This window comes from Oncorhynchus kisutch, linkage group LG24, assembly GCF_002021735.2.
Source record: "Oncorhynchus kisutch isolate 150728-3 linkage group LG24, Okis_V2, whole genome shotgun sequence".
Lineage (NCBI taxonomy): Eukaryota > Metazoa > Chordata > Actinopteri > Salmoniformes > Salmonidae > Oncorhynchus > Oncorhynchus kisutch.
In genome coordinates, this window is record NC_034197.2 from 26,690,575 (window position 1) to 26,714,305 (window position 23,731).

The following is a 23,731-nucleotide window of genomic DNA, read 5'->3' on the forward strand; positions in this document are numbered from 1 at the left end:
CACTTATCTACAGGGTTATAATCTTATATATTGTATAAGTGTCTATCTTTTGAATATTTATTTTAATGTTGGTGCCCAGAGTCAAGAGTCATCGTGATTTCTTATAGACAAACATGCCTTGTCTGCACAGGGAACATACACTTTGATTGACAGTTATTGTTTTGAGAGGGGGGGGGGGGGGGGGGTTGCAGAGATCGATTCGCTGTATGTGCAAGAGGATGCTGTGTACATGCGTGTGCTTGTAGATCGTGGATAGTGTAGCCCACTTATAGTCCGCTGGATCTGCTACAGCCACCACTGTGTAAGGAGGGTGAATCGGAAGCATGTGTCAAAGCTACGTAGACAGCAACATGATCGCAGCATTCCCACCAGGTGGAGCTCTTGTCACCATACGGTCAGATCAGAATTAGATCTTTGTATTCTATTGCTTGTCTTATTTTAAGGAGTCGCTCTCTATGGCCTGTCAGAAAGCAGAAATAGAACAGTTAAACACACACGCAGCAAAACTCCACAGAAATAGAAGCCAAGAGGTCAGAAGACAGAGATGGTTTTGGTCTTGTGTTTCACCACTTTTGATGACCCCAGGGCTATTTTTCCCTTCACTGAAGTTTTCTGAGACACACATGATTCGTAAGATACAGGAAAACACATTGCTAAAACTTACGCCCTGTCATCAGTCTCCGAATTAGGTCTGATGACCAACTGAAAGGAAAACATCAGGGCCATCAGACATTATAGAACACAAAAACATAATGGTCTATGACTGTAAAAGGTGTTGTGAATTTAACATAAGGAGCTTCAACGTAAGTGTTACCCAATAGCTTTGTTGAGATTGTGTTATCATTTAGTCCCATCCTCTCTGCCAATAGCTGTGGTGCACCTAGTGCCATTTCCCAATGGTGGAATCCCCTAGAGGCCTGTCTAGACGGGATCCACAGTGAGATTGCACCACACTGCTACTGCAACAGCAAACATTGTACCCAGCTACAAAGTCTTGCACATGTATCCTACCGAGGTGCACAGAGTCTAATGGTGGAGATCAGTGTCTCAACATCTTTTGTACCTGCCTGGGACAATTGACATTAAAACAAGCTCTTTGCGGCATACAGTGTCAGGGTTATCATTTTTGTGTGATATAAATGTCTATCTTTTTAATATTTATTTGAATGTAGATGGCCAAAGCCTTTGTTCGTGCACAGGCAACATACACTTTGATTGACAGTTATTGTTTTGAGTGAACACAGTCATTTTACCAGTCAGTAGCAACAAAGAATGGAAGGTGTTGAACACTTACGCAAATTAGTTTCACTTCATTTTATTAAAATAACATGAAATAAACAACATTCTCACGTTTACAATAAAAAAGAAATGTACCTCCTTGAAAGAGACATGGCAGACTAATTGCAAATTAGATTTCAAATAATTGTTTAAATATTAAAGACAATTGCCCAATATCCAGCTCATGATGGTTTACCCAAAGAGAAGGCTGATTAAAATGTGTGGGTAACTACTGATCAGAACACTCTGCAAAGCCATGAACCAATCACATGGACCGTAGAAACATAGCCATTGCGTTTGTTAAAACGTCCAAATAGAAATCAATCAGTCAAGCTTGACTGTCTGACAAGTTATAATTTTTTTCCAGAATTAAGGAAAACAATTATAAAAGCATGAAGATGAAGACATTGATAATAATTTCAAATCTCTATCTGATTTAAGACTATGTACAATCAAATACCCCTGCAAAACCAATAGATGGATCACACTGTTTTTGATAAGAATCATCCTAGAAGGTGGTTGGTCTAGGCTTCATCTCCTCTTCAGGCAGGTCAGCTTAGAGAATATCTTATTCATTAGAAACTAGGGCAGTCAGTCCTGTCAGACAGAAAGGTGTGCTTCACAGCTCAGAGATAGAGAGCCTCTTATTTCACTCTCTCTCAGGCATTTCCTTCACTGTCTCTGCCTCCCTGTCCCCAGGTAGGTGTGCTTTCTTTCACATATTTACATGTTCCACTAACTGCATTGCCACTGTCCATTGCACCCATTTTAACAATGGAGAAAATTACAGTAGGCCTCTGATTAACCCTATAATTTGCATGAATTTCATTCACCATCAATCATCTTCTCCAACCCAATGGGTAGTCAATATTTTTTATCTTCTCTCCATACCAAAACAGTCACTGGAAAAACTCAGTCAGTGACTGAAATCCCATATTGATCCCATCCACCGTCACTGTCAGAGGATTCCTTTAAACCCCAGTCACTCGTCTTTTTCTACGCCATACAATGCCTTGCAAAAGTATTCATCCCCTTGGCATTTTTCCTATTTTGTTGCATTATAACCTGTAATTTAAATAGATTTTTATTTGGATATCATATAATGGAAATAAACAAAATAGTACTTGTTAACATTTTTTTTTTTATGTAAATAAACTGGTGCAACCAATTACCTTCAGAAGTCTCATAATTTGTTAAATAAAGTCCACCTGTGTGCAATCTAAGTGTCACATGATCTGTCACATGATCTCAGTATACATACACCTGTTCTGAAAGACCCAAGAATCTGCAACACCACTAAGCAAGCGGCACCATGAAGACCAAGGAGCTCTCCAAACAGGTCAGGGACAAAGTTGTGGAGAAGTACAGATTAGGGTTGGCTTATAAAAAATATCTGAAACTTTGAACATCCCACAGAGCACCATTTAATCCATTATAAAAAATTTGAAAGAATATAGCACCACAACAAACCTTCCAAGAGAGGGCTGCCCACCAAAACTCAAGGACCAGGCAAGGAGGGCATTAATCAGAGAGGCAACAAAGAGACCAAAGATAACACTGAATGGGCTGCAAAGCTCCACAGAGGAGATTGGAGTATCTGTCCATAGGACTACTTTAAGCCATACACTCCACAGAGGTGGGCTTTACAGAAGAGTGGCCAGAAAAAAGCCATTGCTTAAAGAAAAAAATAAGCAAAAACGTTTGGTGGTTGCCAAAATGCATGTGGGAGACTCCCCAAACATATGGAAGAAGGTAATCTGGTCACATGAGACTAAAATGTAGCTTTTTGGCCATCAAGGAAAACGCTATGTCTGGCGCAAACCTAACACCTCTCATCACCCCGAGAACACCATCCTCACAGTGAAGCATGGTGATGGCAACATCATGCTGTGGGGATGTTTTTCATCTTCAGGGACTGGGACAGAATTGAAGGAATGATGGATGGCTCTAAATACAGGGAAATTCTTGAGGGAAACCTGTTTCAGTCTTCCAGAGATTTGAGACTGGGACAGAGGTTCACATTCCAGCAGGACAATGACCCTGCTAAAGCAACACCTGAGTGGTATAAGGGGAAACATTTTAATGTCTTGGAATGGTCAAAGCCCAGACCTCAATTCAATTGAGATTCTGTGGTATGACTTAAAGATTGCTGTATGCCAGGGGAACCCATCCAAGCAAGAACAGTTTTGCCTTGAAGAATGGGAAAAAATCCCAGTGGCTAGATGTGCCAAGCTTATAGAGACATACCCCAAGAGACTTGCAGCTGTAATTATTGAAAAGGTGGCTTTACAACGTATTGACTTTGGGGGGGTGGGGGGTGAATAGTTATGCACGCTCAAGTTCATTTTTTTGTCTTATTTCTTGTTTGTTTCACAACAAAAAATATTTTGCATCTTCAAAGTGGTAGACATGTTGTGTAAATCAAATGATACAAACCCCCCAAAAATCTATTTAATTCCAGGTTGTAAAGCAACAAAATAGGAAAAATGCCAAGGGGGGTGAATACTTTCATAAGCCACTAGATATTTGGGGTGTGTGTGTGTGTGCTCATGCACACACGTGTATGTTTTAGAACAGGAGCAGGTAGGAGGGACAGGTTGAGTATTGTAGTTCAGAACACAGGCAGTCTGCTATAGGTGGAAGTGAAGGCGTTAATATCCTCGGTGTGGGAGGCTCTGTGCATGGAGGGTTCTGAGGCACTGCGGTTGATCTTAGGCAGGGAGTGCTGGAGCAGCTCAATTGACGACAGGATCTGGAAGAGTGGGAGAGGAAAAGAGAGAGAGGAAGAGGGGTAGATTGGATAAGTACCGGGAAGCGCTCCCATCAAATTTGGAGGCTTTTGCTACAGTGTAATTTACATTCAACTCCAGAGACCTTTCAACCCACTTCAGTCAATAAAGGTGTCAAGATAATGTACAGAGAAAACTCATTAGCTAGTACCTGGGGGAACAGTGGCCTCTCGTCCTTGATTTTCTTGATGCAGTCGGCCACCAGCCTCTTCATGGCCTTAGGACAGCTCTTATAAAGCTTACTGAGATCTGGAGACAGGTACCCCCGGCCCACCATGAAGATGATCTATAGAGGGAGAAAAAGGGTTAGAGGTCAGGGGTAAGGAATAGAGGTCTGAGACAGGTACCCCCAGCCCACCATGAAGATGATCTGACAATGGAGACAGACAGGGTGTTCTTTTCTGTGGAGGTCACAACCAGTCACTAATAATACCTATGAGACAGTCCTTATGACAGAACTTGACTATGGCCCTATCCTCCTGATTCCTGCTTACAAGCAAAAATTAAAGCAGGAAGCACCATTGACTCGGTCTATAAAAAAGTGGTCAGATGAAGCAGATGCTAAACTACAGGACTGTTTTGCTATCACTGGAACATGTTAAAGGATTCTTCCGATGGCATTGAGGAGTACACCACATCAGTCACTGGATTTATCAATAAGTGCATCGAGGACGTCGTACATACGTACATACCCCAACCAGAAGCCATGGATTACAGGCAACATTCGCACTAAGCTAAAGGGTAGAGCTGCCGTTTTCAAGGTGCGGGACTCTAACCCGGAAGCTTACAAGAAATCATGTCATGCCCTGTGACGAACCATCAAACAGGCAAAGCGTCAATACAGGGCTAAGATTGAATCATACTACACCGGCTCCGATGATCGTCTTGTGTGGAAGGGCTTGCAAACTTTTACAGACTACAAAGGGAAGCACAGCCGTGAGCTGCCCAGTGACACAAGCCTACCAGACGAGCTAAATCAGTTCTATGCTCGCTTCGAGGCAAGCAACACTGAGGCATGGATGAGAGCATCAGTTGTTCCGGACGACTGTGTTATCACGCTCTCCGTAGCCGACGTGAGTAAGACCTTTAAACAGGTCAACATACACAAGGCTGCGGGGCCAGACGGATTACCAGGACGTGTGCTCTGAGCATGTGCTGACCAACTGGCAGATGTCTTCACTGACATTTTCAACATGTCCCTGATTGAGTCTGTAATACAACATGTTTCAAGCAGACCATCATAGTCCCTGTGCACAAGAACACAAAGGCAACCTGCCTAAATGACTACAGATCTGTGGCACTCACGTCCGTAGCCATGAAGTGCTTTGAAAGGCTGGTAATGGCTCACATCAACACCATTATCCCAGAAACCCTAGACCCACTCCAATTTGCATACCGCCCAAACAGATACACAGATGATGCAATCTCTATTGCACTCCACACTGCCCTTTCCCACCTGAACAAAAGGAACACTTATGTGAGAATGCTATTCATTGATTAGCGACTAGCTCAGTGTTCAACACCATAGTACTCTGAAAGCTCATCACTAAGCTAAGGATCCTGGGACTAAATACCTCCCTCTGCAACTGGATCCTGGACTTCCTGACGGGCCGCCCCCAGGTGGTGAAGGTAGGTCGCAACACATCTGCCACGCTGATCCTCAACACTGGAGCTCCCAGGGGTGTGTGCTCAGTCCCCTCCTGTACTCCCTGTTCACCCACGACTGCATGGCCAGGCACGACTCCAACACCATCATTAAGTTTGCAGACGACACAACAGTGGTAGGCCTGATCACCGACAACGACGAGACAGCCTATAGGGAAGAGGTCAGAGACCTGGCCGGGTGGTGCCAGAATAACAACCTATCCCTCAACGTAACCAAGACCAAGGAGATGATTGTGGACTACAGGAAAAGGAGGACCGAGCACGCCTCCATTCTCATCGACGGGGCTGTAGTGGAGCAGGTTGAGAGCTTCAAGTTCCTTGGTGTCCACATCAACAACAAACTAACATGGTCCAAGCACACCAAGACAGTCGTGAAGAGGGCACGACAAAGCCTATTCCCCCTCAGGAGATTGAAAAGATTTGGCATGGGTCCTGAGATACTCAAAAGGTTCTACAGCTGCAACATCGAGAGCATTGGTTGCCTGACTGGTTGCATCACTGCCTGGTACGGCAATTGCTCAGCCTCTGACCACAAGGCACTACTAGGGTAGTGCGTACGGCCCAGTACATCACTGGGGCTAAGCTGCCTGCCATCCAGGACCTCTACACCAGCCGGTGTCAGATGAAGTCCCTAAAAATTGCAAAGACACCAGCCACCCCAGTCATAGACTGTTCTCTCTACTACCACATGGCAAGCGGTACCGGAATGCCAAGTCTAGGACAAAAAGGCTTCTCAACAGTTTTTACCCCCAAGGCATAAGACTGCTGTACAGGTAATCAAATGGCTACCTGGACTATTTGTATTGTCTGCCCCCCCCCAACCCCTCTTTTACGCTGCTGCTCCTCTCTGTATATCATATATGCATAGTCACTTTAACTATACATTCATGTACATACTATCTCAATTGGGCCGACCAACCAGTGCTCCCGCACATTGGCTAACCGGGCTACTGCATTGTGTCCCGCCACTTACCACCTGCCAACCCCTCTTTTACGCTACTGCTACTCTCTGTTCATCATATATGCATAGCCACTTTACCCATTCTACATGTACATACTACCTCAATCAGCCTGACTAACCGGAGTCTGTATGTAGCCTCACTACTTTTATAGCCTCGCTACTGTATATAGCCTGTCTTTCTACTGTTGTTTTATTGCTTTACCTACCTATTGTTCACCTAATACATTTTTTGCACTAATGGTTAGAGCCTGTAAGTAAGCATTTCACTATAAGGTCTACACCTGTTGTATTCGGCGCACGTGACAAATAAACTGATTTGATTTGAGAGAGACAGAGAGAGAGAGAGACAGAGAGAGAGAGATACTAGATCAAAATAAGTACATTTATGCCTGTGACTGAAACTGGGTCACACAATCTTAGTTATATTTGATTTATTCAAATCAAACAAGGCAGGACAGTATCTGTCCCTACATTTAGCACAACTGAAATAGAGACTACCATGGTTTTAGAGATGGCTGTGTGGCAGGCTGGGTTTACCTGGTCTCTGTTGGCTATCTGTGAGTATGGCAGCTCTCCCGTCATCAGCTCATGGAGGACAACACCATAGGAGTACACGTCAGACTGGAAACTATAGGGCATGTTGTCCTGCATACGGATAACCTCAGGAGCCTGAGAACAGAGGATAGAATAACAGACAAACTTGTTTAAATTGATTTCATTTTTAATTTCAGGAACCATAATGAGTACATCTCAAAGGTGTGGCTTCTAAGTTTCATTTTCAAAAGAGACAAGTCAAACGATTGCTGGAGTGCACGGCCACCAAAACAAACATATTTTCCCAGATTAAGAAACTGCTCCCCTTAACCCAGGGGTGGGCAATTCCAGTCCTCGGGGGCCTGATTGGTGTCCCAGTTTTGCCCCAGCCTCAGCTAACACACCTGACTCCAATAATCACCTAATCATGATCTTCAGTTTAGAATGCAATTTGATTAATCAGCTGTGTTTGCTAGGGATGGGGAAAAAGTGTGACACCAATCAGGCCCCCGAGGACTGGAGTTGCCCACCCCTGCCTGAACCCCATCTCTCAGGCCCAATCTCAACCGCAACGAAAGTAAGATACTTTTCTTCTAGTGTGACATTGACATTTTCCTCTTACTGACCATCCACAGTATGGACCCTGAGGGTTGCTCCACCTGGTGAGAACCACTCCACCTGGCCTTGACCGTGGCCAGACCAAAGTCTCCTATCTTCACCGTCAGGCCCTCATGTAGGAAGATATCTGTACCACTGTCAAGGAAGCAGAGCTGTGGCAGATTGCTGAATCTGTGAAAAATACTACGACTTTGAACTCATACATCATTTGTCTAATTTCAAGCCAACACTATTTTCTATTCAGTTGTCACAACAAAGTGACAGAGCTTAAAACAGTGAAGAAAAGGATACTGTTTGACTTCATGTCCCGGTGGATGATGTTTTTGGCGTGCAAATAGCTGAAAGTAAAATACAGTGAAAATGGGAATTTACGACATTTCAGTTGCATGTTAATAATACAATAATAAACATAATATCCTTCTAAAGCTATCACCTTTTTATAGCGTCAATCTACAGCTAACACCCTTGTAAACCTAGTATTCCTATAGAGCTATAAGTAGCACCAATCTACAGCTAACACCCTTGTAAACCTAGTATTCCTATAGAGCTATAAGTAGCACCAATCTACAGCTAAGCTTGTCCCTGCTGTGTGGACTCACTCCATGCCCTGAGCTGTCTGCCTGGCAATGTCTATAAGCTGGAACATCTGGAAGTTGGTCTCCTGGACGTGAAGGTGTTTGTAGAGGCTGCTGCCCTCACACCACTGGGTCACGATGGCCAGGTTGTCCTTCGTCATGTAGCCCATGAACAACAGGATGTTGACGTGCCGCGTTTTCCTGCAGCCAAAAAGAAGGAGAGAGACATACAGACAGCGAGAGAGAGAGGGAGAGCAAGAGTGAGAGGACGATACACAGGAAGAGGAAATCACCAAAACAAAGATGAGATAATGCTGCATGAAGATAATCTACCAACAATAAACACATAAGGTCAATATATTGCTCTCTCTAAAGTGATGAATACAATAAGAATATCACTATAGGGCAACAGAAAGCCTAGTGGTTAGAGCGTTTGGCCAGTAACCGAAGGGTTGCTAGTCAAACAAGGTGAAAAATCTTGAGCAAGACACTTAACTCTATAGGGGTCGTTGTTAATAATGGCAGACCCAGGTCATGACCCCACTCGCTGAGAGTGTTTCAGTGGGATTTGGGATATGCAAAAAACACATTTCCAATAAATACACACACGTGTGTAATAGGACAAATATAAGCACCCACCAAATTATTATTATTATAGTTCTCTCACTGCTCTCACCCTCTCTTACCTAAGGACAGCCACCTCGTTTCTGAAGGCCTGGAACTGCTCTGGCGTGGGGTCAATCACCTTTAGGATCTTCACCGCTACGTCACCTACAACAGACAAACAACGTGGTACAGAAACTGTCTACGCTGCTGTGTGACCATGTAGACTAGGCTCAGTACAAGTGTTCAAGTCAACTCATAGACATGATTGGAAGATCCAGAACTCCTCACAAACCTTTGTAGACCTTTGCAACAGCATAACCAAGCATTACAAGCATTGTGTTTATCCAACAGGTGCAATCCAGAAGCATGCTCACCGTGCCATTTCCCTTTGTATACCGTTCCGAAGGAGCCTGAGCCGATACAGGAGTGAAGAACCACTTCACTGGCCTCAATCTCCCAGTAATAACTGGAGTCCCGCTTGTCCCTCGGACGCTGCAGTGGGATAGTCAATATAAGGCCACATTCTCCATCTAAATGAGATCTTACGTACAATTCACTTATACAGTTATTCCTACACTCTTACAAAAAAAGGTGCTATCTAGAACCTAAAAGGGTTCTTCGGCTGGCCCATAAGAGAACCCTTTGAAGAACGCTTTTTGGCTCCAGATACAACCATTCTGGGTTCCATGTAGAACCCACTGTGGAAAGGGTTCTACATGGAACACAGAATGGTTCAACCTGGAACCAAAATGTGTTATTCTATTGGGACAGCTGAATAACCCTTTTGAAACCCTTTTTTTAAAGAATGTAGGAATTAAAAGTACTATTGAGATGCTATTCATTCACACTCAGTGTACAAACTACAGGGTCTGTCTAACTTACTATTTTGTGTTTCTCCTGAGTGTTGAATGAAGGAGCCCTCTCTCGTCTGTCTGGAGCTGGGGTGTTAGACTGGGACTGGGACCAGCCTGTGGGACTCTGGCTGGGGGAACTCCCGCCTAGGAAGGGAAGATGGACCAATGGTATTTAGAATGGCAGGTTATGACAGAAAGTGTTGTTGTGGGATGTTGTGCATGTTTCCATTAGCTTTTAGCAGAAACTGTGCCACTCATGTGGGGTAACCACCTTTTAAAATCTTACCTGAGTCATGATTACGCATTGCTTCATGATTACGCATTGCTTCCTAGGAAAACACAAAACAAAATATTATTTCAGATTTTTACACATATCAAATGAACACAAGTCATTCAACAGTTTCCTCATTCAGTTAAAGATCATTCAGTTAAAGATCATTCAGTTAAAGATCATTCAGTTAAAGATCATTCAGTTAAAGATCATTCAGTTAAAGAAAATATAAAGAAAGAAGAAAATATAAAAGCATGTGGATACGAGTCTGTTGAAAGGCATGTTATTTATCACACAACACTCTGACACTCTGCCTCCTAACCTTGTATGGGCTCTCTGACGTCGCCTCAACAAAAGAGTCGGAGAAGCGAATAATACCTACTCTCCTCTTCAGCCAGAAACACCTGCACCATGAGCTAGGGGAGGTATTCAGACCATCTAGCTAGTCCCCATCAGGGCACAACACAGTGGGACAGGGAAGGAAAGGGAGATGAGGAGAGATAGAGTGCTACCCAGGTGTTACATTTTGTGGGGATATTAGATACAGCTATCAAGTTATAATTTTTCCAATTCCACGGGTATGGAAACTAATGAATCAGAAAGGAATACTGTAAAGTGCAGCATATAAAAAGTTAAATGAAACAAAGAGAATAGAACACAGTCAAGGAAATCATGCAAAGTAAATTGTAATCATGCTAGATGAATTACTTAGTAGAAACAGTAAGGGGGAGGGAGGGATGACAGAAGTTACGGAGAAGATGGTTGAGATTCCGAGCGTGTAAGAAGGGCCAGATCGGGCAGGGAGGTTATTTTAGGATGGGCTGCCTGGACCTCCAGGAGTCCCCTGGGGACCCGCGTGGTGTGTAGTTACCTCCATCATGCTGCTGTCGACGGGCATGGTGGTGCTGACCATGTGGACGTTGGGCGTGGAGGTGGAGCGCTGCCTCTGGGACAGAGCGCCCCCTGTGGGTGGGTAGGGGGCCGTGTAGTTGAAGGCGTGAGGGGTAGAGCAGCGATGAAGAGAGCTGAGGGGTGAATACAGGGGTAACATCAGGCTTAGGAAAAGTAGGGACACTGAACACAACACATTAAGTGCATCAGTAAGAAAGAATCATGGTCATGGTTTTGTCATGACAATTGTTTGGATAAAAAAAGCATAAAATATTATTACCATGATTGAATAATTACTATTTTTGTTTATCTTAGTCTGAGATACCATTGAGTGTCTCTTCTAATGCAAAAAATAATAATAATTCACACACAACTTCTTACAATCAATCTCACAGGGGTGTAGTGGATGGCAGCTTGTCAGTTTCATCTCTGCCATTATGTGACATTTTTCTCAGGCACACCCTAGAACACCCTCACTATGTGACATGGTTAGAAGGCCGTTTCTGTTTCAGGCAGTGACCGTTTGACACTACATCTCAAAATCTATACTCTACTTTCTTGATAGTTGAACAAACACAGTCCTGCACACACTGAGATTCTACTAAATTCAATAACAGGAAAATGTTCTAGGTATTAGGATTTCCATTCTACAAATACTACCCCATTCACTAGGGGAAGTATTTCAACCTCAGTTTTTGCCAAGAATTTGCTATGATGTTACGCTACAAAGCTCACCAGTCAAAGTTAGCACAAATCCTACCAAAACAATTCACATGGTACAGATGTGGGATCTAAATTTGAACAGTATTGTCGCAGTAAAAGAATCCTACAGCAACAGGATTTTAACTTTCACACTTTTCCGACGATGTAATGTTTAATCTGTAATTAGGCTATTATCTGGCCAAAATTGGGCTACATGAAAAGTGCAATTCTGCTAATATAACAGTTTGTTAGTGCGGGAGATTTACATATATTTCTGTGAATTTATGTAAATCTCGACACTCATCTGCATTTACTGCAGCGCAAGAAAATTCTCAGCAACAACAGAGTAATCAAATTAAGATCCAATCTCAGAGTAGTACATATTTCACAATAACTTGGAGGGAAAGGATATCGTTTTTAATTTCTTGCATGTGCCATGCTTTTCTAGGAGCCTATGCAACTCATGATTGCTAGTTAGCCTTTCAGAATGGTGGTAGGTGACAATTCTCCTTGCACTCTCATTAAAGTTCTTGTTGATTCAGTGATGCTTAGTGTGATTCTGGTCGTGGTTCACTGCTGACTGGAAAGTATATTGTACTGTACTGTCAGTTGCTGGTGAAAGTGGCACTCCATGCTAGTGACATACCATAACAACACTCATAATGTATTAGACCACACTTCTAACCCTGTAAAGCACTCTATGAGAACAAATCCCCCTTTTGGCCAAAACAGGACTTTGTTTCGAGGAGCATTTGAGATTGTTCTGCACCAAACAACTTGATACTGTGTGCGAGCTAATTTGGCAATGATCTGAGTGCTTTTAAACTGTAATAAATGCTTCTGAAACAACAGCCTCTTTTCACACCTCTGGTGTAAAGCTAGAGACAAAAAACAGGCATTGATTCGGTTTGAGGCCTGGGTTAAGGTGCTTTACAACTTACAGCTGCATCAGCTGAGGGCCAGTCAAACGGCAACCAAAGAACCCTTAACATTTGGCCACCATTAGCTCTGAGAGCCAAAGACTTAGTAAACCTTACTGTACTGTAGTTAAATCAATTACAACCACACGCAACCCTTAGCCGTCATTAAATGGTCAAGAGGAAGACTTTGGCTGTACTTCTGTAGTTATTTGATTGCTGATGTTCTGTTGCTGCCTGGAGATAGCCTTGCTCACAATACCAGGGTGAAAGAGGTCCATGGGACCAGTATCACCCATGGGTCGGAAGTGATAGGTCAGAGTTCAAGAGCAGGAGGGGTGGCTTTACCTGCTGGGGAGTCGGGACAGCGATTCTCTCATTCGCCGAGAAGTAAGAGGAGGAAGAGATGGACCCCCACTTTCACCTGGTGTCGGGAACAACCTAGAGAGAGAGAGTTTCAAGCTTTATTAGTCATATGTACAGGATAAACATGGTATACACTGTCCAACGAAATGCTTACTTGCAGGATCCTTCTCAACAATCCAACATAAATAAGAAACAAAAAATCTACAAATGTATCTCTTCATGGCCAGTGATAGCCATCTACAAATGTATCGCTTCATGGCCAGTGATAGCCATCTACAAATGTATCTCTTCATGGCCAGTGATAGCCATCTACAAATGTATCTCTTCATGGCCAGTGATAGCCATCTACAAATGTATCTCTTCATGGAAAGTGATAGCCATCTACAAATGTATCTCTTCATGGCCAGTGATAGCCATCTACAAATGTATCTCTTCATGGCCAGTGATAGCCATCTACAAATGTATCTCTTCATGGCCAGTGATAGCCATCGACAAATGTATCTCTTCATGGCCAGTGATAGCCATCGACAAATGTATCTCTTCATGGCCAGTGATAGCCATCTACAAATGTATCTCTTGATGGCCAGTGATAGCCATCTACAAATGTATCTCTTGATGGCCAGTGATAGCCATCTACAAATGTATCTCTTGATGGCCAGTGATAGCCATCTACAAATGTATCTCTTCATGGCCAGTGATAGCCATCTACAAATGTATCTCTTCATGGCCAGTGATAGCCATCTACAAATGTATCTCTTCATGGCCAGTGATAGCCATCTACAAATGTATCTCTTCATGGCCAGTGATAGCCATCTACAAATGTATATCTTCATGGCCAGTGATAGCCATCTACAAATGTATATCTTCATGGCCAGTGATAGCCATCGACAAATGTATCTCTTCATGGCCAGTGATAGCCATCTACAAATGTATCTCTTCATGGCCAGTGATAGCCATCGACAAATGTATCTCTTCATGGCCAGTGATAGCCATCTACAAATGTATATCTTCATGGCCAGTGATAGCCATCTACAAATGTATATCTTCATGGCCAGTGATAGCCATCGACAAATGTATCTCTTCATGGCCAGTGATAGCCATCTACAAATGTATCTCTTCATGGCCAGTGATAGCCATCTACAAATGTATCTCTTCATGGCCAGTGATAGCCATCGACAAATGTATCTCTTCATGGCCAGTGATAGCCATCTACAAATGTATCTCTTCATGGCCAGTGATAGCCATCGACAAATGTATCTCTTCATGGCCAGTGATAGCCATCGACAAATGTATCTCTTCATGGCCAGTGATAGCCATCTACAAATGTATATCTTCATGGCCAGTGATAGCCATCTACAAATGTATATCTTCATGGCCAGTGATAGCCATCGACAAATGTATCTCTTCATGGCCAGTGATAGCCATCGACAAATGTATCTCTTCATGGCCAGTGATAGCCATCTACAAATGCTTATTGTTGAAATATGGAGAACTACAGCCTGCATGCAAAACAATTCTCTATGTAAATATCTATCTTCAATGCAGACTGTGAGAGCACCACTATCATTTTTCTTACTTAGCTCTTTTGTTAGTATGTTCCTTATTTTGTTTATTCACCCATTGCTGTATACTTGTACTGTTAATATTTATATTGTTTGTAAGTGTTCTTGCTATTCAATACAAACAGTTAGGTGTTAGCAGCCATTTTGATTTGCTCTGCATAGAAGAGGAGAGGAGTCTTACAGGAGCTGTCTGATGTTGCTCCAATCCACACACATCGTGGGCACTTTGGTGCTGCAGTGCTCATGGAATTTGTAGCCGCATGTTTGGCAACGGAAACCATTCAAAAGGAACTTCTGGCATATATCGCAGAAGGCCAACTTCAGAAATGTTTTCCGAACCTGAAAGTTAAAGAGGAAAATTAAGTATTTCATTATTTTCCAGCCGATGCTAACGGCCTGGGTAAACAGTGTAAAATCCTTTATGGCAGGGGTGTCAAACATATGGGCCATTCAATCCGGATTTTTGTTTTTTCAATGTTTTGTTTTTTTTGGGGGGGGGGGGCAAGATATTAAATTGACTTTTAAATGCCTAAAACCAAATCAAAACTGTATAGAAATGTATAGTCCCTACATTTATAGTTGAAGTCGGAAGTTTACATACACTTAGGTTGGAGTCATTAAAACTAGTTTTTCAACCACTCCACAAATTTCTTGTTAACAAACTATAGTTTTGGCAAGTCGGTTAGGACATCTACTGTGTGCATGACACATGTCATTTTTCCAACAATTGATTAGACAGATGATTTCACTTACAATTCACTGTATCACAATTCCAGTGGGTCAGAAGTTTACAAACACTAAGTTGACTGTGCCTTCAAACAGCTTGGAAAATTCCAGAAAATGATGTCATGGCTTTAGAAGCTTCTGATAGGCTAATTGATATCATTTGAGTCAATTGGAAGTATATCTCTGGATGTATTTCAAGGCCTACCTTCAAACTCAGTGCCTCTTTGCTTGACATCATGGGAAAATCAAAATAAATCAGCCAAGACCTCAGGAAAAAAATTGTAGACCTCCACTAGTCTGGTTCATCCTTGGGAGCAATTTCCAAACGCCTCAAGGTACAACGTTCATCTGTACAAACAATAGTACGCAAGTAAAAACACTCCTAGAGATGAAAGTACTTTGGTGCGAAAAGTGCAAATCAATCCCAGAACAACAGCAAAAGACCCTGTGAAGATTCTGGAGGAAACCGGTACAAAAGTATCTATATCCACAGTAAAATGACCTATATCGACATAACCTGAAAGGCCGCTCAGCAAGGAAGAAGCCACTGCTCCAAAACTGCCATACAAAAGCCAGACTACGGTTTGCAACTGCACATGGGGACAAAAATCGTACTTTTGAGAAATGTCCTCTGATCTGATGAAACAAAAATAGAACTGTTTGGCCATAATGACCATGGTTATGTTTTGAGGAAAAGGGGGAGGCTTGTAAGCCGAAGAACACCATCCCAACCGTGAAGCACGGGTGTGGCAGCATCATGTTGTGGGGGTGCTTTGCTGCAGGAAGGACTGCTGCTCTTCACAAAATAGATGGCATCATTAGGATGGAAAATTATGTGGATATATTGAATCAACCTCTCAAGACATCAGCCAGGAAGTTAAAGCTTGTTCACAAAAGGGTCTTCCAAATGGACAATGACCCCAAGCATACTTCCAAAGTTGTGGCAAAATGGCTTAAGGACAACAAAGTCAAGGTATTCGAGTGGCCATCACAAAGCCCTGACCTCAATCCTATAGAAAGCAAGGAGGCCTACAAACCTGACTCAGTTACACCAGCTCTGTCAGGAGGAATGAGCCAAAATTCACCCAACTTATTGTGGGAAGCTTGTGGAAGGCTACCCAAAACATTTGAGCCAAGTTAAACAATTTAAAGGCAATGCTACCAAATACTAATTGAGTGTATGTAAACTTCTGACCCACTGAGAATGTGATGAAAGAAATAAAAGCTGAAATCATTCTCTCTCTCTTTTAACTAGGATTAAATGTCAGGAATTGTGGAAAAACTGAGTTTAAATGTATTTGGCTAAGGTGTGTGTACATTTCCGACTTCAAATGTATAGTCTTTTCACTCTGTCAAAATGAAAGCTAGACAAGTCAGGGAGCATCAAAAATACAAAAGCGATGGATAGAGGACTATTTTATGCAAATGTGTACAACAAGGAAATATAATACATTTTAAAAGCGGCCCTTCGGACCTCGGTTAAGACCGAATGCAGCCCGCGGGTAAAATTCATTTGAAACCCCTGCTTTATGGGCTACTTACAAAGTTGTGCGTCGTCAAGGGGACATGATCTAAGACTTTCACCAGCAGTTCTTCCCCAATTAGTGAGGTAGAGTCGGTATTCCAATCCATACGTGACTTTTTACTGTTAGAAAAGGAACATGACACATTAAGTAAAGTAACAAATACTAGAGAGCAGACTGACACAACCAACCTTTACAAGAAAAGGTCATTCAACATGTCTTAGCCTGAAAGGTTTTATAGCTGCAGAATTATTTTTTTTGCAAAAAATAAAACACTTTCTTACAGCATCATATGGACCTACCTCAAGGTAGAAGTTGCCCCTAACCACAGATCTAGGATCAGCTTGTCCCACCCCCAATCCTAGCTTTTAACCTTAGGTGGGTGAAATAATACCTCACCCTGTATCAGTGGTTAGGGATAATTTCACCTACACTGCAGAGATCCAGTGACACCCCTCTGTTCCCCAGTGCCCAGAGCATACCTCCTCTGTCCTGGGTGCAGTCTGAAGACAGCACAGCACTCCGGTTGCAGGCCCCGCACCTTCAGCGCTTTGATCAGGCAGCTGTGCAGGGTCATACCTGGCCTCACATTCACCTGAGGGACCACAACTAAAACACTCAACAACAACTACAACAACAACACTTACTGGGACCAGTGAAAACACAAGCATGTGCATAATATATTATCTTTTGGGATAATGGGATGATTTGGAATAATGGTATGCCCTTTGGTCTGTGTATGATGATGACAATCAATTTAGGTAGCTAAATTGACTGCCACACTGCACTTAGGTGACTCAGTTAATTAAGCCCCCACTCAAACAACATTAGCACAGCAGTGTACTGTTGTTTCCATAATAATCCCACTCACTCACCGTCCCCTAAACTACTGTATTTCATTGCTTCCATTTTTTTAGTGTCCTTGGGTGTTTTGAAAGGCTCTTCAAATGAAATGTATGATTAGTAATGTACTATTATTATTATTGTTCTAATGGACTCACCACTGTGCGCTGCTGGTTGGGGAGGTAGACGCGGATGGTGCTGCTGGTCTTGGAGTCGGGGATCTTACTGTCGTCGGAGGAGCGGCGCTGGGAGGGGAAGCCCTGCACCATGGTCGGGGAAAGGCAAGGGCCCTCGAACACAGAGTCCTTCATCCCAAAGCCGTTGCTCAGGGTCTTCCATGCTCCCTGGAGGTGCTCCATCAGCAAACACTGGTGCTCTCAGCGCTCTGGGGACATAGTGGGAGTCAAAGTGTTTTGGTTGAAATTCATCATATAACAATGTTTACGCAGTGTCTGTCTTCATTCCCTCACAACTCCCAATATATTGCATATTCTGAAAAGTAGCTGAGAAAACTAGAAAGGAGTCTACCTGGTAGTAGTAGTGGTAGTAGCTAGTAGGATTTGACAGTCCTCCAAAACATTCTGTGATTTTATTGGTCCTATTAGGGCCGTGGCGGTCATGCCATTTTGTCAGCCGGTGACTGTCAAGCAAATGACTGCCGGTCTCACGGTAATTGACTGTTAATTAACATAAACACATTTGGCATCTCCTGGCTTCCACACATAGCCTACAAGCCACTGATGCAGACCTTTGGAACATTTTAAAAAGTCAAATAAATCAATTTAAGGTAGCCTACACCATCACAATAAATCCATGACTTATTTTAGACAGGTCTAAAATGATACAAAGAAAATGTTGTCTATTTCAGATGTCCTTAGGTCCTGATATGGCTATGCCATATGGCTGTGGGCTACACTAGTTCTTTTAGCAGACAAAATTTGCTTTGAATTCCGTGGCATTATTTTATATTATTTTATAGTATTAAGAATACAATTGAACATAGCTGAATAAAATAGAAAGGATATTTTCTCCAAACTATTTCTGAGGGAGCGCGCACTTGAGGCTATTCTTTGTTGAGAGGTTAACCAAGAAACTGGTGCTCCTATATGCCTAATTTAGAGTTATTTATGCAACGGTGATTCAAACATTGGGCAATGTGTTTTGATTTTTCATACATTCTAAGGCTGCATGATGCGACTCTAATGATGATTTCACAAAAGTTGCATGAAAGGCATGAACTCTGCTTTGTTTTTTGTGCAAGGCTGTACACTCTTCATCAGTCTCTCATTCACAATTTCACAAGCACTTGATAATGTCTTGAATATCCCGGCCCTTTGCGGCCAGTGGTCGTTGTGCCAAGGGTTGAATATAATTATTATAATTCCCTTCTCCCGGCTGTGTGCTCCAAAGCACTTCTCACTCTCATGGCTCTCTCGGATATCTAAATTCTTATTAGCCAATGCCCGTCACGTGAGCAGGTCCTTCTCACAGGCATCTCAGCTCCGAAGTAGGCTACAAGTGAAGACAGACACATCGGGGATACAACTACGCACGTCCTTTTTATCGAATTCTGAAGTGCATATTGAAGATAGCACTGTCCACATTTACTTTTTCGTCAGACAACAAGATGAGTAGGCCTAACAAACAGCAAAAGCACTAGCCTATGTCCATCTACTATCCCCCATAGTACAAAAGTTGACCTATTTTATTGGTCAACTTGTCCTTCTGTGCGAGAAATAAATATTCCAAACATAGTCTGGGACAGCTGTGGGATACGATAGATCCCAAAATAATGCAACCACTCTCATCAAAAAAAGTTTAAAAGCAACAAGGCTGATGCAACAGATCAGAACGTTTAGCTTAAAATGTTGATTACCTATTAGGCTATTTCTTCACATCATAAGCACAGCAATGAGCACACGGCAGTAGGCTTTAAGCCGCAAATGTTACAAAATGCAATGAACTAGTGGGAAAACACCATTCTCAAAAGTGACCGCAAATGTGATTATGCATGTAATGCTTTATTATAAAGGGAAATTATCTTCCTCAAACTTGAAACTCAAGCATTGCCTATGTATTGTATGCCAGTTAGGCTCTACATCGGTTGTAAAGTGGATTAATGTGCTTAATTTTAAGACGTTATTGGGCCACTTTAGTTGTGATACAAACCTTACCAAAACATATAGGTCTATGAGCTAGTCTACATGAGGTGTGCGACTATGATTTGAAAAATTCACAAAAAAAGCCATGTGCTGTTTCTGCCCATACTGCATACAAGCTGGGCATCATTCACAAGTGATAATATACACTCCACTGTATGTGGACACCTGCTCGTCGAAGATCTCATTTCAAAATCATGGGCATTAATATGGAGTTGTTCCCCCCTTTGCTGCTATCACAGCCTCCCCTCCTCTGGGAAGGCCCTTCCACGAGATGTTGGAACATTGCTGCAGGGACTTGCTTCCATTCAGTCACAAGAGCATTAGTGAGGTTGGGCACTGATATTGGGCGATTAGGCCTTGCTCACAGCCGGCATTCCAATTTATTCCAAAGATTTTTGATGGGGTTGTGGTCAGGGCTCTGTGCGGGCCAGTCAAGTTCTTCCACACCAATCTCGACAAACCATTTCTGTATGGACCTCGCTTTGTGCACTGGGGCATTGTCATGCTGAAAAAGGTAAAGGGCCTTCCCAAAACTGTTGCCACAAAGTTGGAAGCACAGAATCGTCGAGAATGTAATTGTAAGCTGTAGCATTACAAATTCCCTTCACTGGAACTAAGGGGCCTAGCCCGAACCACGGCGATTGCATGGCTGTGTGCTCGATTTTATACACCTGTCAGTAATGGTGTGGCTGAAATAGCCGAATCCACTAGCTTGAAGGGGTGTTGACATACTTTTGTATATACAGTTGATGTCGGAAGTTTACATACATCTACACATACATTTAAACTCAGTTTTTCACAATTCCTGACATTTAATCTTAATAAAAATTCCCTGTCTTACTTAGGTCAGTTAAAATCACCTCTTTATTTTAAGAATGTGAAATGTCAGAATAATAGTAGAGAGAATGATTTATTTCAGCTTTTATTTCTTTCATCACATTCCCAGTGGGTCAGAAGTTTACATACACTCAATTAGTATTTGGCAGCATTGCTTTAAAATTGTTTAAGTTGGGTCAAATGTTTCGGGGTAGCCTTCCACAAGCTTCCCATAATAAGTTGGGTGAATTTTGGCCCATTCCTCCTGACAAAACTGGTGAAACTGAGTCAAGTTTGTAGGCCTCCTTGCTCGCACACACTTTTTCAGTTCTGCCCACAAATGTTCTATGAGATTGATGTCAGGGCTTTGTGATGACCACTCGAATACCTTGATTTTGTTGTCCTTAAGTCATTTTGCCACAATTTTGGAAGTATGCTTGGGGTCATTATCCATTTGGAAGACCCATTTGCAACCAAGCTTTAACTGCCTGACTGATGTCTTGAGATGTTGCTTCAACATATCCACATAATTTTCCATCCTCATGATGCCATCTATTTTGTGAAGTGCACCACTCCCTCCTGCAGCAAAGCACCCCCACAACATGATGCTGCCACCCCCGTGCTTCACGGTTGGGATGGTGTTCTTCGGTTTGCAAGCCTTCCCCCTTTGTGTCAAATATCAAACCTTGATGAGAGATCAAATGGATAAAAGTAGCTGTAGAAAAGGTCAATTATTAGCAGGAGGTGCTGCCTAGCCTATTGTTTTTTTTTCTTCTGATAGTGGATATAACGTTGAAGATCTGACGTTGTTTCAAAGGTACAAATCCAACATATATTATACAAGGCTTGCCTATGTTGAAAATTGGTTACCATGATGACATAATACTGTGGTTAAAATGTCACCCTCAAAACACTTTTTGCAAATGCAGTGTATTGTCCACATAGATTCTACGTCAAAATACCTTGACAAATTATGTCGAAACAAGTTGATTCAACCAGTTTGTGCCCAGTGGGTTATAACTACATAGTCCATCTTTCAAAAAAAGTAGAGATGACAAATGCCAATGTGTTATAGAATGAGAATAGAATGTGTTATATGCAATGCATTTACATTTGACAAAATAAGTAAATATATTTGTGCAGGAGAATAGTGGTAGAAATGGCTGAACACAGTCCTCTAATTTACAAGTTTAGAGTCTATTTTCCACGTTTCCTCTAAACATAGATTGAAATAGCATAAACAATGCCACGCTGTCTAAAATATGACAGTAGCCTATCTAGGGCCCTTTTCCGTACGATCCAAACTCCTTCATCAACCGAAACTTTAGACAGATCTATCACCATTTTCCTATCACATTAAAATACACATATTTGTTCTACTGACTCCAACAAGACTGAAAGTGATCTGACTAGTGATAAAGACGACGGCTGCAATCCAATTTTGTGCAGAATTAATGGCACTGCCAGAGCAAACTCACCAACACAAGCTAGAAAACTTCAGCTCCGCCATAACTTGAGCAAAATGTGGAGTCGATGACATCGTCATATTTGCAACGCATTCAGAAAGAAAAAAAAGTAGCGGGTTATGATCAATCCAAAATGTTCAGCCCGGAAAGAAAGTAACAATGTATCAAAGTATCAAACCATGAAATAATAACCCACATGAAAGGAACCCCGATGTGTTACTCAACCAACCCCTAAAAAGATCTTTAGCCTTCCTTTCATTACTTACCCTGGGTGAGAGAAAAAAATACAAGCCTACGAGTCCAACAGACACCTTCCCAAAGTCACATGTGAATGACACTATACAACCGCCCGCTTCTATTTGCCTGATGCCAAATTAAAACTTTTAAAAAGTGGTTGTAGTTATGTTGTTCACATACCAATCAATATTTACGGCGATAAACAGGAGGTGAAAGAGTTTGAGTTCATGTCGTGCGCCTGCCTGACGCCAGTGACTGAAACAGGACCCCACAGTCATAACAAGAATTTCAGCCATACAATTTACTGCGCAAAAATGAGGACACAAATTTAAGTCAGCCAACCCACTCTGACACTATGGTATTTACTTTTTATGTGAATAACTAGTGAAAAGTAAACAAAGTCCAAAAAGTGGAGGTGTAGGTTAATAGAAAACAACCACACTTATGTTATTAATGAACTTTGAATGTGTGATGGAGGTTGGGCACTGACAAACAGCACACAAATTAGACTAGATTTAGCCTAGCTATAGGCATTCAGGATGATTAAAATGTGTTGAGATTGCAATAGGCAGACTTTACACCAAAATATGTAATTATATCAAAACTTCAAAACAAAAAGGACATTGCTCAATTGCTACATCTGTGAATCTGTGCAATATATGGTGAATCAGCATAAAATGCAGCCAATTATATTCTTTTATATTTTTTGTAGACTATATGCTTATATTCAGTTGCAGAAGGAGAAATCCAGCAAAAGAATAGAAAGCACCCCATCATCTGGTAAAAAGAAGGCACTACCCATAGTTCAGTGAGCATCTACAATTACGTTATCTTTTCAGGCCCGTCTATTAGATTTTTGACAAGAGATTTTATATTGGTTACTTGATATAGATTAAACCTGCTTGTTGACTTGAAATATATAAAACCTGCAAATCTTTTGAACTTAAATGTACTACATCTATCTTATTTGAGACATGCTGTTCTCATCATGAAATAGAGTCCTTTCTCATAGCAAAGCACAAGCTTAAAAGTGTTTGCTCTTAAATGGAGCAATAGGATCTTAGGGTCCTATCTTACCTTCAAACCTTCTACTCACCATGTGTTCAAGATCAGGTCCCCAGTCAATGGTCCCCTGAGGTAGATTACGACATCAAAGAGCCCAGAGTTCTATTGTGGAGAAAGATCAGAGCTTTGGTGATGTGGCTCTCCTCACCAGCACAGACCAGCAGCCTGCTCTCCTTAATGCTATGAGCACACATTGAATGTACGGGCAGATGACATCCTTATAAAAAAGAACTATAATCATCCTAATTTTATAGTTGCATATCATTTCCTCTCTCTCCTGTCAAATGCTCACCATTTTCTGATC

The 23,731-nt window shown here is 42.1% G+C and overlaps 1 protein-coding gene across 4 annotated transcripts; it reads right to left on the reverse strand.

Moving 5' to 3' along the window:
• Nucleotides 1-1,294: 1,294 nt before the first annotated feature.
• On the reverse strand, nucleotides 1,295-23,477 carry LOC109869276 (RAF proto-oncogene serine/threonine-protein kinase). 4 transcript variants are annotated; one of them, XM_031803743.1, is made up of 18 exons: nucleotides 22,392-22,533; nucleotides 22,138-22,171; nucleotides 17,840-18,066; nucleotides 17,321-17,433; nucleotides 16,858-16,960; nucleotides 14,771-14,928; nucleotides 13,010-13,102; nucleotides 11,023-11,176; nucleotides 10,167-10,209; nucleotides 9,909-10,024; nucleotides 9,401-9,518; nucleotides 9,107-9,191; nucleotides 8,445-8,621; nucleotides 8,137-8,183; nucleotides 7,854-7,972; nucleotides 7,231-7,362; nucleotides 4,219-4,353; nucleotides 1,295-4,030 (listed from the first exon to the last, which is right to left on the reverse strand). In XM_031803743.1, the coding sequence occupies exons 3-18, from the start codon at nucleotides 18,038-18,040 to the stop codon at nucleotides 3,890-3,892; spliced, it is 1,935 nt and encodes a 644-aa protein (XP_031659603.1). In that variant the 5' UTR covers nucleotides 18,041-18,066; nucleotides 22,138-22,171; nucleotides 22,392-22,533; the 3' UTR covers nucleotides 1,295-3,889. The 4 variants fall into 4 exon arrangements, with proteins under 4 accessions (XP_031659603.1, XP_031659606.1, XP_031659604.1 ...); XM_031803746.1 differs by lacking the exons at nucleotides 22,138-22,171; nucleotides 22,392-22,533 and adding an exon at nucleotides 23,459-23,477; XM_031803744.1 differs by lacking the exons at nucleotides 22,138-22,171; nucleotides 22,392-22,533 and adding an exon at nucleotides 22,543-22,653.
• Between the last annotated feature and the right edge of the window lie 254 nt (nucleotides 23,478-23,731).